The sequence below is a fragment of the Diorhabda sublineata genome, chromosome 1, assembly GCF_026230105.1.
Source record: "Diorhabda sublineata isolate icDioSubl1.1 chromosome 1, icDioSubl1.1, whole genome shotgun sequence".
In the NCBI taxonomy this organism is placed as follows: Eukaryota; Metazoa; Arthropoda; class Insecta; order Coleoptera; family Chrysomelidae; genus Diorhabda; species Diorhabda sublineata.
In genome coordinates, this window is record NC_079474.1 from 4467526 (window position 1) to 4480483 (window position 12958).

Genomic DNA, 12958 nt, shown 5'->3' on the forward strand with positions numbered 1-12958 from the left:
CCAGACATTTTCTCGATCCCCTTTTCGTGTCTGTCTGGAATCCAATAAGACGAACTAAAAGCGAGTGATAAAGGGAGATGTTTGTTTCGCAGACGTCTGTAGAGTTGGGTGAACTAACTTTTTACTAAGAGATTATTTATGACTTTCATGCTTCGAAGTTTGTAGAGAATCTTCGGATTGTTGTAACTATATAACATACTTGTTTCAATTTGTTATGTACAAAGAAAATTTCAATTTTGTTGTAGAAACCAGCCGTCACATGCGAACAACATATAAAAAAAAACAATGAAATTAATTCTCATAATAGTTTTTCAACATTCCTTCTAAGGATATCGCCCCTAATTCGTCCTTATCTCGTTAAAGTAATTTTTTAGACAAGTACGGAATATTTCTCGCAAATTCTTGGAAAAATTCTTTTCGAGATTAGTTCATTCTAATATGAATAGTTCTAAAAAATAACTACATACACTACCGGTCGTATGTTTTGGCCCACCCTATAATTTTTGTGGTACACAACAAATAAAAATAATACGATCGATTTTGATATTTATATTTTAAAGAACATTCATTACAAAATTACAGTCTGTAATTGTTGCATGTTTGAATTTTTGAATAATCGATGTAACTCCCATACAACAAAGGTAGGAACATCATGGAATGATCATATGTCCGAGCTAAGCACTTCTTCAACGGAGCAAAGTGTTACAGGGTCTGGCAGAGCTACACCAGAAATTAGAAAAGCAAAGCGACAAAGCTTCATAAAATTCTGCGTGATTTTTGACTCTATACCTGCGGCTTCAAGACTTCAACAAAAGATTTTGGCGAAGGGCAAAGTCAGTACATCCATGGCACTGAGGAAACCGGATGGCAGCTTCACGAAGGGCGAGGAGGACCAAGCCGGGTATCCCAGCCTTGGCCATTTATTGTCAACTCAGGGTCGGGCCAAGGTTGGTTGACCCAGTCTTGGCCATTCCAATGATTACCAAAGCTTGGATATCCCTAGCTAGCCTGGCTTACAAGCTTGGCCCAGAGTTCTACATCGTTGGTCCAAGCTTGGGCCCTTGGAAATTTCCTCTATGGGAAGCATTACAAAAGAAGGTAGTTAGGAGCAAAACCAATTATCGGGACAACCTAAAGGGGTTGAGACAGGCAAAGAGTTTCCTCGGAAATTGTAACCAAAGAAGATCTGCTGAATGTATCAACCAATAAGAACAATCTACGAATACTAACGGGAGCCCTATCGGTGTAATGTCATCTCAATAGACACCTAAATACGCTAGACTTTGCAGATAATGCGGCGTGTAGATTTTGTTACACAGAGGAGGAAACCTCTATCCACATTCTCTCGAAGTGTGAAACACTACGGAACTCCAGAGTACTATACTTGGGAGGGAGCGTATGAATAGAATGTGAACCATTCCACATTTTCTAAAAGGAGTGGGATTGATGGATCAACTATAAACACGGGATTCTCCAGTATCGCAGCAAGTAAGGTGGGCACAATAGATCCTTTGGGTCGCAGTATATACGAGACCACAAATCCATACAACCTGGTTCTCCTTTTATTATTTTGGTACACAATTTTGGCATTCTCTGTAACAATTCCGACAAATAATCGTCGTCTATTTGGTAGTTTCATTCGTTTTTCAAGATATTCTAAAGATTTGAAGGGGGTGCAAGACACTGCTTTCTGACTTTCCTGTCCTATATGTCCCACAACAACTCAATCGGGATAAAGTCGGGCGATTGTGTCAGCCAAATCATTATTTACTATAATATGCACATAACATAGATCTACGTATATACTTTTGGGGGCAGTTTTTATTATTAGTTTTTTTTACTTTATTTGAATATATTTTCATCATTTATTTGTGACAAAAATTGTCATAAAATCAACGTCGAAATAAAATTCCCGATGTTGTAAAAACTAATTTTAAGCTGTTGTTTGATATTCATCTTGATTTATTCGTAGATTTGTACCTGGTCGTTTATACAGAAATAAAAATTTGTTGAGACTTTTTAACCTCGCGCGAGTCGTAAAAAAATCGTCAACTTTTGGTCGGGGTGGTGTTCGTGTCGTTGAATTAATTTCATTCCCCGTCGCGTCGGTTGATGGAATTAAAAGGGGAATCAAATTACACGCGAAATAAAATATATCTTAAGATTATACTTTTAAATCTCAACGTTTTGTTTGAATTTGAGTTAGAATCGATATTTTCTCTCTTTTTCTTCCTAGGAACACGTTTCTATTTTAAGGAAAAAAACGATATTTGTTTTTTTCCTGGAAAGTATAATAATGCTTAATAATTGAGTAATACGTAACGGACGACTATTTAAATTAGTTGGAACATCGCGGGGGCTTACGAGGACTGGCTATTAAATAACCGGTGACGAAAATGGGTTTTATTATAAAAATTATTCTACATTCGAATGCTCCCCTTCAATATACTCCCATCCCCTTGCAACACACCTTTCCATAAGTTTTTTTCCATTGATCGAAGCAGTGCTGGAAGTCTTCTTTGGTGAGCGCCTTTAGGAGCTCTGCCGTTTTTTGCTTTACCGCTTCCATCGACTCAAATCGAATTCCTTTCAAAGCAGATCTTTTTCTTATTTTTCAAGGAAATCTGAGCAGATCCGTTGACGTCAGAGCTTTTGGTCAGGAGTCAGATTTTTTGGCACCAACTTAGCACAGACTTTTTTCATGTGTAATTCCTCGTATAAAATGTTTCTAACCGTTTCTTTATCGGCGTTTACAGCCTCGGCAATCATCCGGATGCTCATTCGAAGATCTGCACGCACAATTTGGTTGATTTTGGTCACAGTTTCCGGAGTTGAAACAGTCACGGGGTGAATTGGACGCTGGTCATCTTCAGTGCTCTCTCGGCCCTCAAACCTGGTAGTGTATCAAACAAAATCAAAGAAAAAGAGAGAAGCTTTTGTTAAAGCGACTCACCGAAAATTTGGCAGAAAATTCAAAATCAATCAGAAATATGCAAGTAAAGAAACAGAATTTAGTTCAAAAATCTAAAAAATCGACACCCGAATATTCTGGAGGCAACAAAATTAAAAATTAACAACAGTGACAAAGATTTTTCGCCCGCTAAAGATTTGGAAATAATTTTCGATGACAAGCGTGAAACGGTGAATAATAAGTCTTATTATTTTTCAAAAGAAAGTATATTTTGGAAGACACAAAAAGTACAACTCAACCCGTTGTGTTGGTATGGTTGGCGATATCTTCTCGTAGTGGTTCTTCAGCATACATTTGTCCTTCTGGAAATTCTTTATCCACCAAAATATATGAAAAATTGTGTGTTAGAGATAGATTATAATGCAGTTCATAAAAGCCGCTTGACATAGTACAAGATAACTCGCAAGAAATCGCATGCAAGCCAAAATATTTAATAGTTTATTATTTCACGTCGTTTGAAATCATTCCAGTCTCTTACCACTGCATTATAGCTGCACCTAACAAAAATTCCATTAATAAATTAAGTAAATTCCTAACCTCAAACTTTGTTTAACATTTTGTTGGCAGTTTAAAAATGAAAATAACGAAGTGAAATGAAATAAACAAGAAAAAATAAAATGGTCAATGAATAACTGCCAATAATAATATCTGCCACTGTCTCACTTTTGGAGCCCGAAGGAGAAATTGGTTGTTACGCGAAAAGCTACTACACTTCTCCCTAGAATTGCAACTTACACGCAATAAAAAGTGTAACAAATCAATAAAGTTGCAAGTGCGAGATTTTGCATGAAACGATCGGCTGAATTTCATCTGCGCACGATTTTGATCAAGAAATATGGCGTCTTGCATTGCATTGCACGTTGTATCATGTCAAGAGGCGTTAGAGAAAAAGCATCCTGCAGGAAATTTCGTGTTTTGGCCAGATATCGCAACTGCTCATTATGCAAAGGACGTTGTGGGAAATTTTGCAGAGTTAAATAATTCTTTTGCTAATGTGCCTCAGCAAAATTTGAAACGAAAGGTTGGGAGGAAGCTACACATGACGAATGGAGTTTAATGCAACATTTAAAAACAAAAATTAGGAAATCCCGATTAAAAGTGTATTAACAATAGTTTGATAAAGTGCAAATAATTAAATGATAACAGTTTGTACGGATTATTTGTCACTACATCCATATGTGTCATATCCTCATGTATTGAGACAAATAATGACAGTTTCGAATCCTTTCAGGATTATTAGTCTATTGCAGTTTTAGTGAGGTTATCTAAGAAATGTACTAAAGTAGAAACCACCACGACAATCACGGACTCAACGTTAAAAAAACCGCTTTACTAGTCAAGAGTAATTATCTCATCACACCTCGTATGTTCAATTACTTCTATAATTGTCTTTTATCAATACATAAAATTATTTAGTTGTTGCTTCTATCGACAATATTGAACTTCTGAATTTGGTGGTACAAGTTCATTTTAATTTGCTGTTAAATTTCGGAAAAAAATACTTCAAACATAGATCAACGCTCCATGAACAGCCGGACGCAAACCGTTCATTTCATTATCTCGAAAAAATCATGAGCTCATCAAATCAATAGATGATACCATAATTGTTTCTTTCGAATGTTATTCAGAAGTCTTTTGAAGTGTTTGAAGGAATAATTAATTTTTTTACAACACGTTTCATTCAACAAGGTTCGTTTATTTGAAAATTTTTTGCTCCAGTAGAAATCCAATGAAATCAATCACTTTGAAGACAATCAATCAGTACAACATTATACTGAAAAGAGATCCCATGGGCTGTTTTCACTTTATCGCGGTGTCAAAATATTTAATAGTTCAAAATTTCAAAAATATTAATGAAATTATAGAACAAAACATACCAAAAATTACCGTTTACCAACAAAGCGATTGGATTGAATACCAAGTAAAAAAAATTACTAATCACTCCGATAGATCGACAGCGGTTAGTCGATTGGCCAACAGTGATGTACAAAAGCAAGATATGAAAAAATTATGGATTATATTATATCAAATTATTAACAGAATGCGTATTGGAAATTTCTATAATTATCAAAAAATTTTCTATCTGTACAACCCTCGAACATTGATTCATACTCAAAAATTTTATAACTTGTTCAAGCTTGTTGCTTAGGCATCAGACCTCCTCCCACGACGTGGTTCTGTTTCCAAGTAACAAGCCTACGAAATTTGTTATAAGATATTTTCCAACAATTATCAATGACCTTGGGATATACAAAAATTTTGATTTTTCCAACAATAAATAGATATAATATTTTAAGTTGAAAAAATTTCCAAAATAGTTTGTTATTTAGAGATAAGAGTATAACCAGAAAGTAATTTCCATTTCGTTTTATAAGAAAACGTGTACAGATACCGGAAAAAAATTTATCGTACAAAAATATATAACTGTTTACACCAATTTTCTACATAACTTCCAAAATTTTGAAGGCACTTGTCATAGAGTTTTTGTATGCCTTCTTCATCGAGGGTTACTGCCTGCGTTTTCAACCAAATGGCCAAATGGGCATAAAGACACATGAAAATCGCTCAGAGTGAGGTCAAAGCTGTATGGAAAGTAATCATACAGCTTCCAGCCAAATTTCCTGTAGAAGTTTGTTTGTCACATACGCATTGGATATTGTCGTGGAAAATACAGTAATTTTCTGGTCGCGTAGTTAAGAAGTGCATTGGTTTTCTGACCTCGTGGTAAGAAATTAAACAGAAAATCCGTCCAAAAAACTGAGTTTTCCAGGTATAAAGATTTAATCAAACTCAATTTTAGTTGGGAACGAAGTGTGCCTCCATATCATTGATTGCCGTTTAGTTTCTGGATTACCAAATTACATTTTCAATCACACCACATTGAAATTTTATTCAGCAAGTATATTTACAATTAAGACTAGTTATGGAAGATACCCCGCCCATCTTGCCAAGCTAGGTATCAAACAATCATCAGCCTGTACCTGCGATGACAGTTCTTATACTGATCTCAATCTACTGAGCATCTACATTCATAAAACCAACAATTTATCACAGTCGATTGTTGTACAAAATTACTCCCTACCTTTAAACCTCACTAGCCATTTAGGCATAGATAACCGTCGTACTATCAGTAAATTTCATCAAGGATATTGAAATTAATATTCAGGTAGAATCATTGAAACGTTCTGTCGTTCAAGGACTTGCTTCATAGATATTTTCTTTCACAATCATTCTCTCGCAGTTTTTGAAGTGTTGTAAGGTAGTTTCATCCCCGTTATTATCCGAAAAAGAAAATCAACACCGTTTTCATTGCAGCTTGTCGAAAACTGAAGTGCACTGCTCCTCCATCGTTTTTTGAAGAATTCAATAAGAATTTTCGGTACCCAAATGTTTTAGAAATTTTAGTTTCTCAGTAAAAATGTAATGACTTGCATTAAGATGCATGGAAGACTTACGGTTTTGCTCAAGCTTCTCTTCAATTGCGTCAGTACGTTTTTCATCACTTCCTTCACTGAATTGTCTTAATCATCTTCTTATTATTGAACTACACGTACCGTTTTGTCCTCAAACCTAGCAGATTTACCGATAATGTTTTTCACTTGGTGTTTAAAACGAATTACTGATCTGATTTCACCAGCGGCGGTATTTTCATTTAATCTGACATAATAGAAAAGCAATTTTACAATTCACGATTAGATATAACCAATTTGTGGAGTTTTTTGATGTTTTTTTTGGAGCAACCACCTCAATTTGACGATCAGAACGTTCACAATCATCGGTGTCTGTTTAAATTCAGCAAACCAATAACAAATTATTTTTTTCGATGGAGCAGTGTCCGGATAACACTTTATAGTATTTTTTTTATCAAGATGTTTTGAAGATAACAAAGGTAGTTTCACCTTTTTTCTGACTAATCGAAATGCCATGAAACTTTACACATAGTCTTTTTAAAGTTGCTACTTCACGAACGTCATATCCATTTAATAAGGCAGCGCCATCTGTGTCAGTCACGCGACTTATTCAGCGATGGAACACATTTTATAAAAATGCTTAACGTTCTGCATACAGAATCCATTTATTTGACAATTGTTTTGTCTTTCTTAATAAACCCTATAATAATTTGAACAGTTTCCTTTGCAGTAGAACGCCGGGTAGCCGGCAACCATCGCCAGCCGAAGAAGAACTCAGCAAAAATGGAATGGGTCTAGATCCCGCATCTTTGGCGGTATTGAAGCAACAACCCAACGAACAGCCTTTACAGACGCATCATTTACACCATTTACCGCCGCATTTGGCCGCCCATCACGGTGTCACTTTAGCCGAATCGGTAAATCAACAATTCGAACTGTTTGCAGCCGAACAGCAGCAGCAACAACAGCAACAGCAGCAACAAGTGAGTTTTTATTTATTGTGACGCAATTCATATTTGATTCAGCAGTTGTTTCCATGCTTACCTATCCTGTGAAATCTTTTCGGCTTAATGCAGTCTCATATTTATTAAGAGTTTTGTTCGGTCTACCCATCTAGTTAGAGATCTGCCTCTTGGGCGTTTGCCATCTACTTCTATGATTAATCGCCCAATGGTTCCTGATCTTCTAGTTTCTGTGTCCCAGGTACTGCAGTACTGGTTAGCAGCCTTGTACGTGGACCAAATACGTTAAATAAAAACCAATATCTTGGATTTCTGCTCATTTCGAAAATCGTATTAGTTTGTATAGGATACAAAATTTCCTTTCAGGCTAGCGCTAATCCTTATGAGCAACAACAGCACGGTTACGCTCCCCAACACCCGCAACCGCATCAGCCGCACCAGGTAGATAGTGCAGTTTTGCAGCAGCAACAGCACAATTTCGATGTACAGGTAAGTCAAAAAATAATGTACTGCATTAAGAGCGATAATTTTGTACGGAAACGGATTTAATTTATTTTTTATATCATCATCTTTAAGTAATAAACTGTGGATAAAGCCTCGACAACAATTAAAGGATAAAACAGATGGCGCCACAATGACGTGAAAACGTTAAAATGAAAGGTGACCTCGAGGCTAATACACCAACTAATGAACGGTAAAAAGTACATAACGAAATTTCATTAGATCGTTGTTGAACACAGTAAACGGACAATGACATTAAAATTGACGATGAATACCGGGGGGTGGATGAAACAAGGGTTGACGAGATGTTGATGTCAATTTCCCGAGGCATCATCTCATCACGTCTGCCTACAATAACGAAACAGAAAAACCTTAGTCTGAGCGATTGTATGAAAAATATTGCAACTAATTTTATCCATTAACGGAATTTTTTGAAAATTTTGACGTTTTTCCAAAATCGACTGTCAAATTTATTTGTTTTCTATCGTGTGCTGTTTTTATTCGTTCACTAGTATGTCTTAATACAGAACAAAATGTATGTATGGGGGACGATTGGAGGGAAATTCACCTCTATACCAAGCTGCAACCCCGAGGAATTGTAAAGCTTCAGAGTAGAGGCGTATAGGGGATATTAAATATAACTTGGGGGGAATTTTACCTCTATACCAAGTAGAGCTCAAAATTTCGCAGTTCTTCAACTTGAAGATACTAATTTTGGTATACCGTTTGGGACCGTTTAAGGGCCATAAGTAATTGTAAGTAGAAAGAGTTGGAACCATTTTGGGTGACCTAGCATTAAAATTTCACAAAAGATTTTTATCTGTAAGTTGATTCCACGAATAATTTAATTCTATAATTAAAATTCTAAAAAAAATATTTGGATTTACATGAGGGCCTCATCTGTGAAGAAAAGTTTTCTTTGTGACGTAAAATAAATCGACAGGATTTCCCTCGCTAAACCAAGACATTTGATCAGGACGTTCTCGATTAACACCAAGAAATTTCCTTTTTCTTGAACTCGTCTTTCAACATTAGAAAGTATTTTTCTGTGAGTAACCACGCGATTAGGAAACTTCTTCAGATATTCTTCCACGATTCTACTACAGTTTTCTTCATAAAAACCTATAACATATCCATTTGTTCGCTAAACGAGAATTTTCTTTGAAAAAATTATAATAAATGTGGAATTACAATTTAGTTCGTTCACAAATCTAAGTCTGAAATTTAAGCGATCCGTCATCTTTTCGTTTTTTAAGTCTTTCCTCCTTTGAAAAGTGTGATGTTCAACGATATCTACATCTTTAATAGATCGCAATTGCAACGAGATGTTTTTAATCACTGACTAGTTTCAACGGTTTTAAACCTCATCAGAGCGGCGTAGCAACCTCTTGTTCCTAGTCTCTAATCCGAATTGCGGACAACACCAGTCAACGCTGCTATTTAATCCGTGTGGTTGAACATTAACCAGCAAATGCTGTACAACGCTATCCTCACATCCAACTGCTAACCACTAGTCAAATAGGGTAGAAATCAAACGTAGTTGCTGACAATGTAGATTAAATTTTGAATGGTATACGAGATGTGTCCAATATATCAACTTATTTCTACTATTCACCTCTGAAAATTATTGCGAAATTTAGTTTTCCGTTCTCAATGGAAAAAACAACTACTTTCCTGGCTAACGTTTGGACGAATATTGAATAACAACTCCTCTGAAGAGTATGGTGTCCATCTATATCAATGAATCGCAATTGCAACGCGAATTTTTAATCACTGACTAGTTTCAACGGTTTTAAGCCTCATCAGAGAGTTGTAACAATCTCTTGTTCCTTGTAAAATCATATTACTTCGAAGTGCATAAGAAATATTAAAACATGGACGGAAAAAATGTGTTAACGTCGATGTATATTATATTGAAATATGGAAATGCGCATTTTTTATGGTAAGTGGGTAAGGAACGGTAGATAAGAAATCAGCCCTCGTAGCTGGTAACGTTGGTTTAGAAACTGATACTAACTGTGTATGTCAGCCTAGTTTAATTATCAATTGATTGGTTCTCTTAAAAAAATTTAATACACGATTTGTCAACGTATTTTACTTCAGATATTTGTATACATATATTATCTAGATTCCTATATTATAAACGTTTTCTTAGTGGGATTGTGGCATGATGGATGAATATATAAATATGTTAGGGTTAGTACACTTTGGTGTTTGATTTTGCCACAATCCCACTTCGGAAACGCTCATAATCTAGCTGGCAAAGCCTTTGTTCCTATGATTATTTCCAATTTTATCTCCCGTACTACGACCACTAAAATAAACGTCGCGTCGTACAGTTGGGGTAACAATTCCGATTCGGATCGATAACTCGATTGGTTTTTATTACGACAAAGTGGACCGTGTTTATATTATACCGATAACGGTCGAGTATGGTGACGATCTAAAAATAAAGAAAAATTCATTGGAAATACTTATCGGATATGGCGGCGTATAGAAATCAGATCGATAATTTGATGCTTGCTTCGAATATTGACGGTCTAATGATATAATACAGGAAAAAAATGCAAAAAATAGCCAGAGTATTGTAAGGTGCTGAAAATTATTGCCACAAACTTTCTTGATCAATAAATTGTATAGGCGAATGGGTAAAAAGCGGAGGAAAACAGTTGTCAAAACGAGAAAATATTTTAGAAAAAAATACAGATCATAAAATTACTAAAATGTAACACATATCCACATTTATCCAAAGTTTCTTCCATTCTTTTCTATCCATTACTTTCCGTCTTATTCCATTACATTTCTATATATCAATATTTCTTTCTTTAATCCCTATTTTAATTTCTTCGCTTCAAGTTTTTCTTGATCTTCTTTTTTGTTTCTTTATTGCTGTTCTTGCTTCGTATAATGTTCCATAGAAGTGATAATTAAAAATAGAGAGAGAAAGTAAGTACCACTCTCTAACTCTCTTTATTCTATTCTAATTGGAACTCCTCGACGTCAAAGTTTCGACATGTGAAATCGACAAGAATAGAAATTAACAAATTTTGATTTGAATGACGAGTACAGAGATATAGAGTGATAAACCGATGCTCTTTCTCTCTCTCCAAATGGTACTATTCAACTTACTTACAGCTATCTTTATCCTTCATATTAATTCTTCGTAATCTTGTTACCATTTGGTCTTCTCACTCTTTCTCTACTATAGTCTCCATAAGTTTTATTCCTAGATTTTCCCTATATATGTTATTTCTTACGTTCACTATTGTTTTTCTTTATATCTTCCTTGGATATATCATATCCATGCCCTGTATCTCATCTCTTTGTCTTTGAGTTATGGTCAATGCTTCTGATCCAAAAATGGGTGTGACTACCTTTTTTAAAAATTTGTGTTTTCATTTCTCTCTCTGCCACGAACTTATTTTTAATACTTCCTGCTGCACCTCTCCTCTCCTTTATTTCCTCTTCCAATTCTTCCATCTTCCGTTATTTTTTGTACCTAGGTTTACTTGTCGTACATTTTTTTATCGTTGCTTATGATGATTGTTTTTGTTTTTTTTTCTCATTTATTGTCATGTTGTTGTTTCAAAAACTTGCATTATATCTTGTTAAGTTTTTGGTCATACTTCTTTCGTTCCTAGCGCTTAGCACCAAATCATCTGCCTAGGATATTTCCGATACTTTAACCTCTCCATATTCCAATACCCCACCTAGAGTATTACTTATTTTTCTGCTTCTCTTTTACTCTCAACATCAGTATACATCCTTATCTTAACTTCTTCCCTTGTTTTGAATGTTTTTGATAATTCGTGTTTTGTGCTTTTAGTATTTTTTCTATTCTTATATAGTCCTCGTTCCGTTTATCGTTGTTTCTTCTACTTCTCTTTTTTTTTGTAAGATTCTCCATATGTCGTTATTGTCTATTTTATCGAAAGCCATAACTATGTCTGTGATACAAAGGTGCGTCTCTCCTGATTATCTTCTAGTTTTTTCTTATATATCAACATATTTAATGGATCGCAATTTGAACGAGATGTTTTTAATAATTGACTAGTTTCAACGGTTTTAAGCCTCATCAGAGAGGTGTAACAACCTCTTGTTCCTTGTGAAATCATATTACTTTCAAGTGTATAAGAAATACTAGAACATTACGTATTACATGTCTTCCAAAGTATCTCCATCGACTTTTTTAATCTTTTTTCCTCTACCCTTGCGTAAAGTTTACTAACTGTGCTTAGTAGTGTGACGTCTCTATAATTTTTGTATTCCCTTGTGTCTCCATTCGTGTATACAGTGTGGCCCACGACGAGTTAAAACTATCTGTATATGGCAAAATACTTATAATAAAATCATGAAAATTTTTCTGTTTGGGTTTTCGGATATGATATTTTTAACTAAAATATTTTCAAAGATGGCTGACTTCCGGTTCTACCTGTAATTTTGTTATTGTAAAGAGCATATATTAATACATTTTTTAAATCTACGAAAAATTTTAGTTTACTTTGGTCTAGAAACTTTTTTCGAAAAATGCATACTTTTTGAGTTATTAATTTTTTTGTAAGAAATTTGACGGCTGCAGACCTTTATAAATTATTTTTTTACGATGATATCCTTAAAGATATGAAAATGGTTTCTATTCGGTTGCTTTTAGCAAGGTCACACGTATTTGATCGATGTTGAAAAATTTTTCATTTTATACAGGGTGTGTATAAAAAGTGTTCAAAGTTTAACTTCATAAATATCTTTATTTTTTTAACTAGAACCACCCGGATTTTTCTATTTTTTTGCTTAATTTATTAATTTTTGCTTAACGCATTGCATCATGTGCTGATTTGTCAATTTCGGGAATTTTTTAAAATATCCTGTTGCTCATTTTCGGCTTCTCAACCCTCATCATAGACTTTTCTATTCAATATCGCCCAAAACTCTTCGGGGGGTTATCGTCTTTCGGTACAAATGGTATGTCGTGAGTCTCTAACCAGTCTCTGGTTATTCTGGCGAATAAAACCAATTAATTTTAGATGATATCTCCCTGTATAAATATGTGCATCCAACGCCTCACCCTTCAAGGTGCCCGACATAAGGACGTGAAAAGCCTGTTCGGATGTGGCCCA

General features: G+C 35.0%; 1 protein-coding gene across 4 annotated transcripts in view; it reads left to right on the top strand.

Annotated features, from left to right (window-relative positions):
- Nucleotides 1-12958, top strand: part of LOC130452518 (maternal protein pumilio-like) — a 341105-nt gene that overhangs the window by 107270 nt on the left and 220877 nt on the right. For all 4 annotated transcript variants that reach the window (XM_056791847.1, XM_056791846.1, XM_056791848.1 and 1 more), the window contains 2 exons: nt 7100-7364; nt 7710-7832. In XM_056791847.1, the coding sequence (XP_056647825.1) occupies nt 7100-7364; nt 7710-7832 (388 nt within the window). The remainder of the gene's footprint in view (nt 1-7099; nt 7365-7709; nt 7833-12958) is intronic.